The 16,505-nt window shown below is 27.0% G+C and overlaps 1 protein-coding gene across 5 annotated transcripts in view; it reads right to left on the reverse strand.

The window, feature by feature from the left end:
• Positions 1-16,505, reverse strand: part of LOC135923196 (tolloid-like protein 2) — a 32,666-nt gene that overhangs the window by 9,571 nt on the left and 6,590 nt on the right. For 2 of the 5 annotated variants that reach the window (XM_065457812.1, XM_065457816.1), the window contains exons 2-6: positions 5,136-5,235; positions 2,886-3,057; positions 1,822-2,027; positions 1,304-1,511; positions 48-253 (exon numbers count right to left, since the gene is read on the reverse strand). In XM_065457812.1, coding sequence (XP_065313884.1) covers positions 48-253; positions 1,304-1,511; positions 1,822-2,027; positions 2,886-3,057; positions 5,136-5,205 — 862 coding nt within the window. In that variant the 5' untranslated portion in view covers positions 5,206-5,235. Of the gene's footprint in view, positions 1-47; positions 254-1,303; positions 1,512-1,821; positions 2,028-2,885; positions 3,058-5,135; positions 5,236-5,539; positions 5,558-13,020; positions 13,067-13,275; positions 13,336-13,383; positions 13,425-16,505 lie in introns of those variants that run through there. The other 3 variants (XM_065457813.1, XM_065457814.1, XM_065457815.1) reach the window with 3 other exon arrangements.

The following is a 16,505-nucleotide window of genomic DNA, read 5'->3' on the forward strand; positions in this document are numbered from 1 at the left end:
TTTATACTTTATATGAAAAATATAAAACTTCCTATTATTTAACGCACCTAAATTCACGATAGTGTCGTCAAAATGGAAATGTGCGGTAAATCCGGTTTTATTGAAGCGTTGAGATTCTTTGGTCACAAATTTTATCAATACATTTTTAGAGGACGAAAATACGACTTTATCTTTCATTTCTCCGCACAAAGTCGCAATCAATAAAGCATTGATTGTGTGCCCATCATAAATCTCTAACGAATCATACGGACAACTAAAAAAAGTGTCATTATTGCATTAAAAAATTTTTTTATTCGATATTTTAAATTAGTTCAGAAATGAAAATTAGAGTTTTATAGAAAAAGAAGAAGTATAATAGAAATTAAAATGATAATTTATTACAGTTAAATATAAAAAAACCATAAGGGAACGTCTTATCTTCTCTATCTTTTTTTTTTTTAGAATTCTAAATAATTTATGTATAGAATGTGACTTTCAGATTTAAAAAATAAGAATTGATACACCTTTAATATAGTGCGCAAAAATTGAGCGTTTGCGTTTTGTCGTACTTTATTTTAAAAAAATCGTGCATTGCATATCCCTTGTTTAAATTGAGGTTGCCTTTTTTTTATTAGTATCGCCAATTCAAAATTTTTACTAAGTCATGAAAAAGAATTAGTTTTTGTAATTATACTATAGATCGTCTGCCTTTTTATTAATTTCTAAATATTCTATTTTGAAAAATATTTTTAAATACATTTTATATAATATTAAATTTAATTTATATATAATCAAACAACTAGGAATGGATGTACCCCCCCCCCTCCCTTATTATTACCTGGATAATAGATGTTGACCGATATTTTGCGAAAAAACCAAGGTTTTAAAGAACCACGTGCAAAATGAACGAATAATAAAGTATTTAAAAAAGCAAACTAGTTTGCGTATTTTAAAATGGTTTCTAATGCCCAAAGGTAATTTGACTGATTTTCACGATACTTGAAATGCATCATTTGCGTTCAACGCAGCTTTTGAAACGCTCAATTTGTACACACTATAAGCGTATTTTAAAGGTATCATAATCTTATTAATTTATATTTAAAAAAAATAAAAAGTAGTATAAGCAGCTGTTTTTCTGAATTAAATTCTTAATTCAAAATTATGAACAAAAATTAAAACGAGCTAGGACACATAAAAATTTATAAAAAATTTAAAAACCCTAAATAATTTAATTGCCTTATGCCATATTTTATCTACATTACTATGTAAATAATATAATGTTCAATGTCTTTTATTATGAACATTAAAAATAATTTGCTCTTACTGATCGCCGCCATGTTCAATATTGATAACAGAAAAATTGAGTTTTATCCTTTGTCCAGGCAAACCCAAAAATTTCCAATAACAATTTAGGTTGGGGGTTAACACTGAAGGATAAGTCGGGGAAAATATGGTTCCACTAGGCAACATTGATCCATTTATAGTATAACCACAAAAATTATCTTCACCTATCTTACCTATATGATATTTAGCTAATTTTGTTTTATATAAAATTAACGAAAATTTTTAAAAAAAATAAAATAATGTTATAGTTTAAACATATTAAAAATATATATAATCATATACTAAACCTTTTTTAAAAAAAATCCTAGACCAAACTATATAAAAAATTCCTAGACCAAACTATATTGAAAAATGGAGTACAAATCATATAACTAGCATGGGGACAATATGCCTAATTTATAGTTTCATTCTTAACAGAGTTAATACGTTTAATAGAACCCAAAAATGTTATCTTATTATAGTAGAAAGACACTTGTACTCTCAAATAATTTAGTATACTTGCATCGATAAATTCGTAATGCGCTAGAAATCCTTTTTCGGTTGCATGAGTATCTGAGTAAAGGCCTAAAACAATGATGTTATGTAGGGATATTTTATCTGAAGGAAGTTCCATTCCACATAATCTCCTATCTAAATATTGATCTATTAGCTCTGCATCCGTGTTTTCAAGTTGTAAATAGACATCTATATATCCGTGGAGACATCTAATGATATATTCATATTTTTGATGATCTTAAAATAACATTGAGTAAAACTTTTCCATAATTAATACATAATTGGATATAAAATTAGAATTGACAAATTTTGGCTTCGACTTAGCTATTATTCTTATTATATCTAATTCTGATGTATTATTGCAATGAAGTTTAGCAAAAATCTAGAATACTAGGAAAATAAAATATAAGATAATTTACAAATAAATTACAAAGATTAATTAAATATAAATGAAAAATAAAAATAAATCAGGATTATATAGTCGATATAAATTTTTAACTTCACTTTATACGGTTCTAACTCAAATTTAAATTCCTCAATTTTACAGAAACACGATCATAAATACATCATATGGTTCAGAGCTCTGAAAATTCATTTTTTTCAGCCTGAGTTTAGACTGAATTTATTTATTTTCAGGCCCGAGCCTGTCCTGATCAAAAAATTTTAATTAGAAAATATTAATTACGTATATGTATAAAGTTAGATTGATAAAATAAAAAATTGAATATTGCATGTAATTATACATTTTAAATTAAATATTGAGTTAGAAAATATATATATTAGTGTTGTTAAACCACTCATTTGAGCCGATTTAAAAACGGCTAACTCACTATTTTAGCCAGAAAAATATTGCCTAAGCCTCGAGATTTCGATAATATAGGTCTAGACTTTTGTTCCTTCTATGAACAAAATCTTCAGGCTTGCGTAAAATTTTTCTGGATAAAATATTGAGTTAGCCGTTTTTAAAAATTGGCTCAAAACGAGCCGTTTAACAACACTAATATATATATTTATTTTTATTAGAATTATATGTAAATAATAGTATATATATATATGTAAAATATAACTCAGGCATGTTGCCTCCATATGAAAAATCTTTGAAGGAAATCCTAACTTTTTCACTTTTCCCAGCCACGAACCAATAAAGGCACTGGATATTATTCGGATAGTTATTTGGATATCCTGGAGTAGAAAAATTACCTCTTTTGGCATCAGAGCTTAAGAAATGTTTGTCGCAATCTAATATAAATGAAAAAAAAAATTGAATTCATTTTTTAAAAATATAATTATAAATCAATTTTGTGTTTATATTATATTTTGAAAATTGAAAAAAATAATTATATATGTCGCATTAGGTTATGGAATTCATTAGGATTTGGATTCTCTTAATTCAAAATCATTTAAGCAGTAATTTTTAAATCTGAAAAATATGATTTGACCGGAAATGCATTCCAAAGTGCATAGATTACTCACACTGTAAATTCTAGACAATTTTGTCTAGTACTGTTATAATATTTTAATTTATACCCATTTTAAAATATAAATTGAATAAGGCACAAATGTTTATGGCGAAAATTGTTTGGAATTTATATGGTAGGTAGTCTAGACATGCTGGAATGCATTTCTGGTGAAATCAGATTTTTCAAATTTAAAAATCGCCAAAAATATACAAGCGTCTATTAAAAAAGGCCGCAAGGTTTGTAGTTGGGAGAACTAGAAGCTGACTAGGCCCAACCCGGCCTATAGATTTAAATATTTCAGGTCGTGCCCCATTAATTTTTTATGAAGGGAAAAGACACAAATTTTCTTAATTCTAAGTTTAAAAAAATGCATTCTACATTTTACAGCCCCAGCCTGTAAAAGTATTTTACACAAGTTGTAAGGTCAGACCCTAAAATCTTTTTGGCTTCAGTGAGGACTGAAGAATTCCACTTAAAAAATAGAAATAATTTTCATTTAAAATTTGGATTTTTTGTTTGAGATAAATACCCAAAAACCGTTTTAACTCAAAATAGAATTTTTGATCAAATTTTGCCCAAAATTCCAATTATTTTTATATAAAAATCTTTTATAAGGAATTTTCTACGTATATAAAAATTGATTGCAAAATCATTCATTTTTATCTAGATAATTGAACAAAATATTTTGAAAATTATTAATAGAATAGATTTGTATAAAATTTATATTTATCTATTATAGGCCAGTGGGGAACGGGCGGGCAGATGCCAAAAATGAGACTATTCTAGGTGCTGCCAAATTTTGTTTCTTAGGTTTAAAATTGAAATAATTTTAAAAAGGTATAAATATTACATAAATAACTTAATTTAGATATTTTACTATAGTATTTTGTATAAATATTACCTATACCTATTATAATTCTAAGCTACTTATTTATGAATCTCATCTTAAAAATGACGAACCCAGTTTGTTATTTTATGATTTTTAAAGCTTAGGTAAATTTAGGATTTTTAAAAGACCAGTGAATTTAGTTTCCCTCTGGTACATTTTATTTGTAAAGATCTAATTATTCAAATTGTCATCAGCAACTTTGGTCGACTTTTCTAATATAATTTTATATACCAAGTAAACTTTGAACAAAGAATTTGAAAAACAAATAACAGAAAAATATAAATGATTGCCGTGTAAGTGTCGTAAGATGCCCTGTTCCAACGTGTCCTCACACCTAACTTTCCAATTTTTGTCATTAATGTTGAAAATATAATATTTTTATGTGTATACAATTTATATTTATACATTTAATATATCATCTAATGGAGGATAGTTTAAGCTTCCATTTGATAATAAATTTAAGCATCTTCGGTTAATTTTGATAAATCTAGAAATTTTCGCTGAAATTTAGGGTAAAAACACATATTATTACATAAAATATTTAGTGTCTGATATAGAGACAAATATTTTTGTCACACATTCATATGAATTTTATTCTATAAACTTTGATTTTTCAAATTAAATAAAGTGTTCTGGTGAGCCCCTGTTCCGCTTCGCATCAGTCTCAGTTAAATTGAATACTTAAAAAAATGTCAATTTACGTTATTAAATATTATGAAAATGAATAAATCCTTTCTATTTTCATTAAAAAAATTCATGTCTAAATGTGCAATTTTATTGATATATAAATTATTATTTGAATATTCGAATCCTTTTTTTAATATATTTAATAAAAACCCCTCTATCATGACCTTATTATTTATTATATATCTTAGATATTTGAGAATTCCATCAACATCAACCTTAGGATTCAACGGATATTCATTAAAATAATCCCTTCAATTATAAAATAAATTTGTAAAACTTACTTTGGAATGCTTTTGATGGTTTTAACGTATTTGAAAGGAAAAATAGGATGCAGTTCAACCAAACAAACATTTAGTTCATACGGGGACCATTTGAGAATTCCTTGATAATATATTAAGCAAGGCCGTATTATAAATAACTTGTATTGTGTATTTTTTTATTTGTTGTTTATCAAAAAGTATTTAACAAATAGGAAAAAATATGTAAGAAATTTTATCATTTTTACAATGAGATCCGAATTTTAATTATACAAAAATTATATATATTATATTTTAATTTAAGTATTAAATATCGCATTTTAATATACATTCTCTTTATTCGTTCATACCCCCCCCCCCCTTTCCAACATTATATTATAATATTGTAAAAAGAAATCAATATAATATATCTATAATAAAATTATAACCGACGGAGGATGGAAATGCTTAAGTCAATTATACGTTCTATACAAGAAATGTTATATATAAAATTACATAAGAATATAAATGATATTATATTCATTTCAATTTTGGACACGTTTTTGAATAAATTATTAAATTTCATAATTTTTTACTACTTTTCTTATTATATTTTAATGATATATATTTTATTTAAAACATTATACATATCTAATGAATAACTTGTATATTGAATACCTTAGAGATTTATTTCTTTCCAGTAGATAGAAATTCAATTAAGATTTTTTTTCAAAAATTATATAATATTAATTCATAATAATATTTTTCCCACAATATTATAACATGACATTTTAAAAATAATGATATATAAAATAAATCAAATAAAATTTTTTTAATTGTGGTATGCATTTATGTTAACTTGTCTGCCCCATCATATAAACTGTTACAGTGATAACGATATCACAAACCCATTTGCGTGAATCTATTTCCGCAAACATTTTGGAGCAAATACATTTTAGAGAAATTTTTATCGCGAACCCATTATAGTGGAACTCTTATCGCGAATCTTTTATGCAGAATTTTTTACCGCGGATGTATTTGCAATAATAACGTGAGAACATTACTGTGAAACAATGATTATATTGCTATTGCATTTATTAAGAGAAAAACTACACATTCAATAATAATTTATCCAAATTGGTTCTAAGGGTATTTCAATTCGCTATAATAAACATTTGTGATAAGGTTTTCGCGATAAAATTTTTACTGGGCTGACATGGAATCATCGAAATAGCAAATTTAAAAAATAAGCAACTTTTATTAAAAAAGATAAATTAACTAACATAATAATTTTAGACGAAATTTCTAAAATTATATTTGATATTATTATGAAATAGGTAAAATATAAAGATTCATTTATTATAGAATATTATATTGATAGCCTTGAAGATAATGGCTAATTTTTTTATAAACCAGATTTTATATATAATTTTGTTACATTTTATAAAAGCAAAAATGTATAGTAAAATAAAAACTAATTAAATATTATTTTTATAAAAATATATTATGCTAATCAAAAATAAAAATAATTGAAAATATAAATTCGAATGAAGCTTATACCTTGAATCTTGCTTGATTGGTTAAGCTGACTATATTAAGAGGGGGGGGCAGAAGGGTTGGAATTGAAGCTCCCCCTTTCCTCAAGGAAAATATGATTAAGTAAAGTTTCGTGTTTTTATAATAATTTTATCAATTTTCTAATTAGATTTTTACATAAATAAAATTTGGTATAAAAAATGTTTAAATAAGACGTTTTAAATAAACTGTAATTCGATGGAATCGGATTGACCTTTTATATTTCCAAGTGTAAAACTTATAGTATTATTTTAATAAACAGTTGATCAACCTTAGCGCATGTGAGGGTAAAAAAATATCTAATCGTTTTCTATTACACCGTAAAAAATCCATGGTATCACATTTTCCAATGATGCTACATGTCTATTTGATTACATTTTATGCGATCGCTAGTAAATTTTAAAAGTACACTGAGTTTCATATTTTAAAAAATTAGATAAAAACGTTGATTTTTTATAATGATAACTAATTTTTTTTAATATCTTTTTTAAAAATTGTTAATGCTATATTTTCGCCCTATAAATATCCTTATTTTGCCAATAACTTTTTTTCATTTATACTGTTTACCAAATGGGTTGATTGAACTAAAGTGTATTTACTAGTTAGGTATTACATATGGACCTGAGCTTTTGAATTAGTGATTTCAAAAGTAAGGTAAACTTCTTGCTTAGGACGGCTTAAAGTGAGATTCAGATTCATATCAAATTTTTCAAAATAAAACTCGATTCAAAATATAATGAGATTTTAACAATTTAAATATCAATAAAGAAGGTGGAATTATAAAATTGAAAAATGTTTTAAATGAAGGAAAAATAAAATTCAGTGTATCGGATAATTAATATCATATCCTTATCCAATCTTGTTCTATGTGAGGACAGAATATATTTCAATCCTTTCGACCGAAACCTATATAGATGAGACAGACATAGATTATTGATATAGATTTCTGGTCGCTTTAACCTTCTTCCTACCCAATATGCAGAAATATCGGTGTTTTTATTCCGTTTGATGCAGTTAAAAGAATTTATAATGGCACCTATTAATAGCTCTTTTTGTTGTGACATAAATTGACTTTTGTTATTTTCTTCCATTTACAATATGGATTCAAAAGTATCATCGGGGTCGAAACTATTTTGACTGAACTAATGGAAGGATGCGAATTATATATCATTATACCATCAAAAGTGCTTCAATTATAGACCAAGTTTGTGTAAAATATTTTCTAATCCTGTATTTTCTTATGACAATAATATTTGATATAGAGGAACAAGATTTAGACATTCTACGAATTAGAAAATTTGCAAAATATAATAATAAGATTCCTCATTTCCTTTTATGCGTATTTTTTAAAAAAACAATTACTATAATCATTATAAATTAACAGTAATATAACATAATATATAGTGGACAGGAGGTAGCTGACTATTCTGTGGCCTCATGCCTTAGTGGCCTCATTTATGGTAGCATAGCCCCCATGCCCCTTATTTTGAGGCTCACCTTTAATAGCTTTTTTTCATTTTATATGGTTTTTAATTTCTTATATTTTTGGATACTTGTCTAAGATGGGCTAAACAGTAAACACTAAATGTAGCTATTACATTTTTATAAGAAAAAGAAAAAAATACTATTATGACATAATAATCATACATTTTATCTCAAATATGCTGCATATAATCTTACTCATTGAACATTTAAAAACATATTTATCGCAATAGCGCAATAAAATAATAAATATTTCATATATAAAATCATATTAATAGTGCATATAAAATATTACATATTGCACAAAAATCGAAAGCATGAACGTTATTTTTCATCGAGAATAAAACTTATTGTGCAAATAAAATCAGGCATATTTTAAACATTTAAATATTTTTTTTTAAAATTTTGCTTAAAAAAATAATAAAAAAAAATGCTTTTTTGCCCTATAAATTTCACACTTGGAGTCTGCAAAGAGAAATCGAAGTATCCATATACACGATCATTTAAAATAAATAAGTAGTAAAAATTTTCAAAACAAATAAATATTTAATTAGATAACATTTGCCTAACATAATCTGAAAAGAGTTTTAAAAAAAACAAATTACATAATATATTATAACACATAATAGTTAAAAAGAATTATGCCTAAGATTAAAAATATTAAAGAGATAGATAGGATGGCATGAATTAAAAAAATTATGTAATTTTTAAAATGATTTTTTTCAATATTCATGAAATAAAAACCTATAATAGCAACCGATTTATAAAAGTTTATAGTGTTTTAAAAAGGTTCGGTAAAAAATTCGGTTCGGTTCAGATTCATTAATAAATATCAAATATAGGTTTGGTTTGGTTTGGTTCGACTTTTATTAGACGTAATTAGTTTTAAAATTATAATGTAAATCTAATATTTATTAATCAGCCTAAGATGTGCCGATATAGTTTTTATATCACTTTATAACTGGTTTTTGACGAATCTGATGGATGAATTCGTAAGTAATAATCAAGTATTACAAATTGGTGCACCCAGATATTCAGTGGATCTATAATTTTCGTTCTAGCATTATGCTTATCTTAACAATTTTTTTATTTTGCCAGTAATGTACCAAACGGGCTGAAGCACTAAGATGTAAGGAAGACCGGGAAAGGTTGATTTACTTTTTGTTCAAACCTCAATCAAATTAATAATATTAAACTAATCTAGATAAATAAAACATATTCTGAATCCTCAAATTATAGGCTATGTGAAATAGTCAATATATATTTTATAGAAAGGATACACTTTAAAGAAAATTTGATTGAAATATTTTTTAGAACCGATCCCGTACTCTGGGCATCTTGCTCCAACAATGGAAGATAGATCCACAAAAAAATAAAGGTCTATATATAAAATAATTTTTTTTGATGTTACTTACTAGAGGCTTTAAATTATTGATTTACTGTTATTAATAATAGGCGAGACAGGTGTTATATAGCAGTGTTTTGTTGGATATCCTCCAATAAGGTTATAAAAAATTTTTAAAAATCCGTTTCTACCCTTGATACTGGGGGTGGTATCTAGGATTAATTTAAATCATGCTTTTTATTATTAGCAAGGGTTTGATTGCAAATATAAAATTTAACATACAAATGGAAAATTTTCTATTTTTATTGTTATATTCAGCACAATTCGTGTATTATATCGAATCTCAGTACTTTCTAAATGACATACATTCCTAAAAATCAACCACCACCCCCCCCCCCCCCTCACACTCGCCCTCCCCACTTTTGGTTTTTGCCTACCTCCTTTAACTTTTAGGGAAAATAGGAAATCGAAACTATCAACATCAGTTTAAACCTTACCTCCTACTCAATCCACCCTTATTTCCTTCTCTCACTTCCACTCTTATTATATTTCAATCTATATATTGCGCCATACTCATACCCACCCCCCTTCAGTGGTAGAAGTGCGTTCTATAATGAATAGATAATGAGTCGGCTATAGAGTTAATAGCTGTTGAGCTTTACAAAATTGTTTTGGATAAGTCATTTAAAATTATTTACTCTTTAGAACGATCATTATAAATATAATCCGTAAAAATATTTTAGTGAATAGATTCACGGGCAGAAAACCAACTTCAAATAATTTGTAAAATAGTTACTCTTAGAAATGATTGCCATTTCACCCTCTACTTTATAGCCCTAGTGAGTTGACTTAAAATGTTATAGCAATTATTCTAGATAAACTACAAACCCCCTACCAAGTTTAATCGGTAGCTTAGATATTGGGAAATATATCCTATAAATTACAAATTCAAAAATATACTTTTGCCTCAAAACAAAAAATAACAAATAAAAGAATTGGTGTCGTCAATACCTTTTGAATGCAAAGTTTCCATTACTAAATGAACATAAAGAAGATAGTATGTATAAAAATAATCTTTTTATTAAATTCGATACAATTTCCCCTAAAGATAAATAAGTCATAGACGTTTGCCTTATTACCACACCTGCGATATAACCCCGGTCTCCGATTTTTAAAAAAATTATAGAAATTTATGTTAAAAAAAATAAATAAATTGAAAAAAATCATATAAAGTATAAATTAATATTTTCGATTTAATTAAGTATGATTTTTTAAAAAAGTTTTAATTACCTTTTTCTTGTATTATTTATATTATACACTTAATTTGGTTATTTATATTGAGTTTATTTTTATAATTATTTTGGTGTAGGGATACCTGGTGGGTGTGAAGCTGCTGTGCACTTAACAAGAATTCACCTTGAAAATAACCCAAAAAACGAATCCCTAGTAAAAATTGACTTCTCTAACGCCTACAACACTCTTTCGCGCAACACGTTCCTACATTCAACTTGCTTCCATTTCCCCGCTTATACCAAATTTCTTTTCTCTTGCTACCAATCACCAACAATCTTACAATTCAACAAAGAAAAGATACTTTCTGTCGAGGGTATCCAACAAGGTGACCCTCTCGGATCCCTTCTCTTTAGTCTTAGAATCAATGACATGATAAAATCAATAAACTCTTCATGTACTCTATCGCTCCACGCTTGGTATATTGATGATGGAATCTTGAGTGGTCCCAGTAGTGAAATTGTCAAAGCAGTCACCATAATTAAAGAAATGGGCACAGCCATTGGACTTTCGCTTAACCAGAGCAAATCTGAATTCTCACTTTTAAATTCTAATGCTCCCAACACTCACGATTTCAAATTCACATCAAGCGTTGAATTAACACATCTAGGATCGCCTGTTGGAGGACACGGGGCAATAAGCACCTTTCTTCATTCCACACTTGACATACTCCTTAAACTGGAGGACATCTTTACACTTCTTCCATCACACAAGTCCTTTTTTTTGCTAAAAAAATTTTTTTTTATACCAAGGATTCTTTACGCACTTCGGTCAACACCAATTTTTAAATATCCTATTCCTCTCCAAACTTACGAAAAAGGAATAAAGGACTTAACCGAAAAAATAGTAAATATCAGATTCAACGAAACCGCTTGGGCCCAAGCAACTCTTCCAACCAAATTTGGTGGTCTCGGCATCAGATCTCCACTTGACTTTGTAACAACTACTTTCATATCGAGTAGTCTCTTGACAAAGCCAATAACCACCGCCCATAATTCTAAAGAAGACCTTTCCTTAATCGTTGCTATGGATATTTGGAAAACAAGGAACAATGCTGATTCTCATCCCCCCAAAACCCATAAACAGAAAGACTGGGATGCACCAGTGGTTGCTCGCTGCGTTGAAACTCTCTTATCTAGCATGCAATCTACCGACCGCACCCTATTCTCTTCCTTGCTCAATGGTACGGGACATGAGTTTCTTGAGGCCATCTCATCTACCAATCTTCAGCTTCAACTATCCAACAATGAATTTACCCATGCCATCGACATTCGTCTAAATTGTTCCATCACTCACCCCCACATCTGCTCAGGGTGCAACTCGCCAGTTGACTCGAAGGGTAGACATAGTTTACATTGTCGCTCCTGCAATGGGCGATTCATCAGACACAAGCAATGTAATACAATCATCCAACATGCTCTGAAATCCGCCCAAATTCCTTCCACGTTAGAACCACAGGGTCTTTTTAGATCTGACGGTAAACGTCCTGATGGGATCTCTCAAATCCCATGGAGGAGAGGCCAACTTTTGGTATGGGACTATTCCTGTATAGACCCCTTGGCCCCATCCAACCACGCCATCAACATCCTTGACCAGAAGGAACAACTTAAAATTTCTAAATACACAGAAATAATAAACGATCATTGCTTCATCCCAATCATATCAACCACTCTTGGCACCTTCGGCAAACTCGCCTTAGCATTTTTCAAAAACTTAGGATCACAAATCAGCAAACTCTCAGAAGAACCACGAGAGGGTTTTTTTCTTCGTCAACAATTATCCATAGCGATTCACAAAGCTAATTATATCAGTTTCAATGGTAGCCTTCTAGCCAAAGAGCTATCATAGACAACGCTTACATCCCTTTTTCATTTTTGTTTCCCTGCGTCACACCATCTCCGTTCTTTTTTTTAATAGTATTATTATATATTTTTCAAACATTTTTAAATATATTAAAATTTATTATAATGAAAATTTAAATTATTATACCTTATATTGATAATAAACTATATAATTTTCATTTTCCAAATAGATATATTTTGTCACAACTTTTAAGGGATAATATTAAAGATAATGCAATTATCTTCCTGGATTAGAGGCATAGTGCGAAGAGTATGTGTGGGGGAGGGGAGGGAGTCGTAAGATATTTTTGGAAAGTTAATTAAAAGAATATATTTTTGTAATTTCAAGAAATTAAGAAATATAGAAATAAAAGAGTATTTTAAAATAAAATCTTACTATGGGTCAGGCTAAGTTCCTTTTAAAGTATGATGCATGCCATTAAATCCTATTAACGCGATGTAATTATTTTACAATTTTAAGGCAATAATAAACAAAATCAATAAAAAATAACATTAAAATTATATGTAAAATCACTTTTATTTTTTTTATTGTCCCAACTTACTTATCGATTTTGCCATTTTGTATAAATAAAATTACACTTTTGGAAAAAAGATTTTTTTAAAAAAAAATTTTGCTAAATAAAAACCTTACCATAATTTCATTTAGGAATAATTTGCTTGAATACAAAAATAGATGATCACATATTTTATGCTATGTATTATAATTAAAAATATCATGATAAAGTTGTATAGAATTTACTGTTTGATTTTTTTTATTAAAAAATTGAAATTATATTTTTCAATGTTAGGTAGGATTTTTTAAATAAAAATAATAATATAAAAATAAAATATTGGTAATGATGTAATGAAAATAATTTTTAACTATGATCATATATTTTTAATATATAAAAATATTTTGTTATAATAAAATATAAAAATTTCTGTTAAAAATTATTTAGAATAATTTTTTAAAAGCAAATAATGCAAAAAGTTAAATTAATTTTTAAAGAAAATAATACAAAAAGTTAAATTAATTTTAAAACAATGTGTACAAAATGGAAATAAATTCCATCCGAAATTCACTTCAAGTGGATTCCAATCCTTATTGCATAAAGGTATTTAGAAGTAAAGTGGGGTATTTAAATATCTAAAAAAATTTCTGAATTTAAATTGACTATTTCTAACTTTAAAATTGCCCCTCCCCAACTTAATAGGTATTTAAATTTGAGATAAATATATTAAAGGTATATCATGTGTTTTTTGGACTCCCAACCCTATTGAAATGAAATCGTAGATATATTCGCTACTGCAGCATTTTTTTTACTAAATTATCTAATAATAGTCAAATTTGGGGTTATTCATAACTTTAAATTTTTTTATCCTTACCAGATCTATTGTTAAAATGATTATAATTATGCAGCTGTTAGAAACATCTTCATATTTTTGTAATTTATTTAAACGTAAAGCACAAGTTCTAATAAACATTTATTTTAAAACATAAAAGTATATTATATTTTTTAATAGTTTCGATTTCAAACCAGTTATAATTTTATATGCACGAAAAATAGTTATTTAGTTTAGATTAATGAATCGAATGCCTTTAAAAAAATGGTTATAAAATTATTTTGTGTAATAATAATATAAATTATAAAATTTCAAATATTTCCATTAAGTCTAATAAACAATTAAATAATTAAGAATGATTCATTTTGTATTAAAAATAAAATTTACTTAGATTTATGTTTTACCAATAGGTTCGTGAATTGGCGAAATGACTTGAGGCGCTAATTAATTAATACCAATATTTAATTCCTAATTGTGCCTACGGAATATTAACGGAAAGAACCGTTTATGAGTTGTAAATATAGAAAGTTTTGACATCTGGCCATATATAAAATAAAAATAATATATTCGAAAACTTGTGCCTATATGACTTACTCAACCCGGATACCGGAGAAATTTACCATTAGTGAGTTATATAAATATGAAAAATTGGTGGAATAACTTGAGACACAAATTCTGAAACCTCTGCGAAGATTTTAGACTTAATATGGGCTTTCGTATTTTGTTCACTGAATACTGGCGGAATTAACCATAAGTAAATTTTATGCAAAATAAAAAGGTTTTGGTATTTTGCCAATTTTAAAAAACTAATGCGCTAACTATCTAGTCTGCATAAATATTTTGTGCCTAATTTGGGTCTCCATATCAGAGTTATTAAAATATATAGATAGTATTCTATATATGTATAGAATTATGTATAAGTGCCTGTATCTAGATATATTTTTTAACGGCATCTAGATATATTTAATTAATACAATGGAAAGAATTTTATACATTTTTTATTATATTAAATATTGAATTTATTATAATTTAATTTTCTTGCATTAAATTTATTAATTATTTGTCACAGTTTATTTCTCTTCAAGATAAGTTTTATTTTACACAATGAATGGAGAAAACATGGTAAATAGCAGGTCACCAATCCCCCCCCCCTCCCATCGCAAGTTTACCTGTTTTCGTAAATATAATTTTAAGCTAATAAATATTTTACCCCTACACAATACCCTTTCCCCCAAATTTATACAATATATCATTATAAGGAAAAATTTGAAAGAAAAATTAGTGAAAGTTAATAACTTTTTAAAATAACGACGATAAATTCAAAATTTTTAGAATAGTAGCATTTTAATAAAAAAAAAGTGTAAACCCAAAATTATTTTATAAAAATCGAATATAGCCAAGGCCTATAATAAGTAGACCTAAAGATCTCCAATCAAATTTACGGAGAAAAAATTTGGATACGCCTCTGGTAAATAGTTTAATATATTATAAATTTTTAGATTATTAACATAAATGATTCTGACAAAGATGAAACAATCAACACATCAGCAAACTTTTCAAACTAGATTGGATTTCAACTGCCAGAAAATTAAAGGAAAAAACAAGAATTGAAACAGTAATAAGTCTATGAAATCTCATGGTTGCAATAAGATAGTGATCGTGGAAAAAATTGAAATAGTTCAAATTATATTTTTTCAAGATCCGAGAAAGGATAGGATATAAATTTTAACCTTATCAAACTTTGAATAATTATTCTAAAAAAATTTGTTATTCATAAAAATATAACTCTACATTACCTTCCTGTCCATTACATCAGTTGAAAGACTTTTTAGTAGAGATCTGCAAAGTTAGTTGGGCCATTTTATTTAAAATAATCGGGTTCCGGCCGGGCCTAATATTTTTTAAAAAATTTCGGGCCGGGTCGGGTCGGATTTTGAAAATTTTATTAAATATATCTAAATTTATCAATTTTATATTGAATTTTTTATGTAATATAAAAATTTTTGATTTAATTTATTGAAATTAAACGCTATATAACATATGTCTTTTATTTTAAGTAATTATAAAAATTAATTTCAATATTTAAATAAATTCGGGCCTGGCCGGTAAATTTTTTTAAAATAAAATTCAAGCCGGGCCGGCAAAACTTTTTAAAAAAATTTCAGGTTCGGGCCGGGCCGGCAAAACTTTTTTAAAAAAAATTTCGGGCCGGGCCGGGCTTGAAAAATTAGGCCCGATGCAGATAACTACTTTTTAGTATTAGATTGTAATTAAACGCATGCCTTGGTGATAAAAACTTGATACTGTTTTATTAATAAAAGCTTGCATAAATAGTTTATAATTATTCAACTATATTTTTGTATATAAAATATTAAACTATAAAAAATGTTTGGTTAAATTTACAATTTGAGTTTTAACAATAGATTTTCAATTTAATTTGGCATTATTCACACCTAGATAATTTTATATTAAAAAAATGGCTAGTAAATCGTTGCATAAGGGTGACCTGTGAAAGTTATTAAAAAGGAGGAAAACCAG

This window comes from Gordionus sp. m RMFG-2023, chromosome 2 (assembly GCF_954871325.1).
Source record: "Gordionus sp. m RMFG-2023 chromosome 2, tfGorSpeb1-WG-v2, whole genome shotgun sequence".
In the NCBI taxonomy this organism is placed as follows: domain Eukaryota; kingdom Metazoa; phylum Nematomorpha; class Gordioida; order Chordodea; family Parachordodidae; genus Gordionus; species Gordionus sp. m RMFG-2023.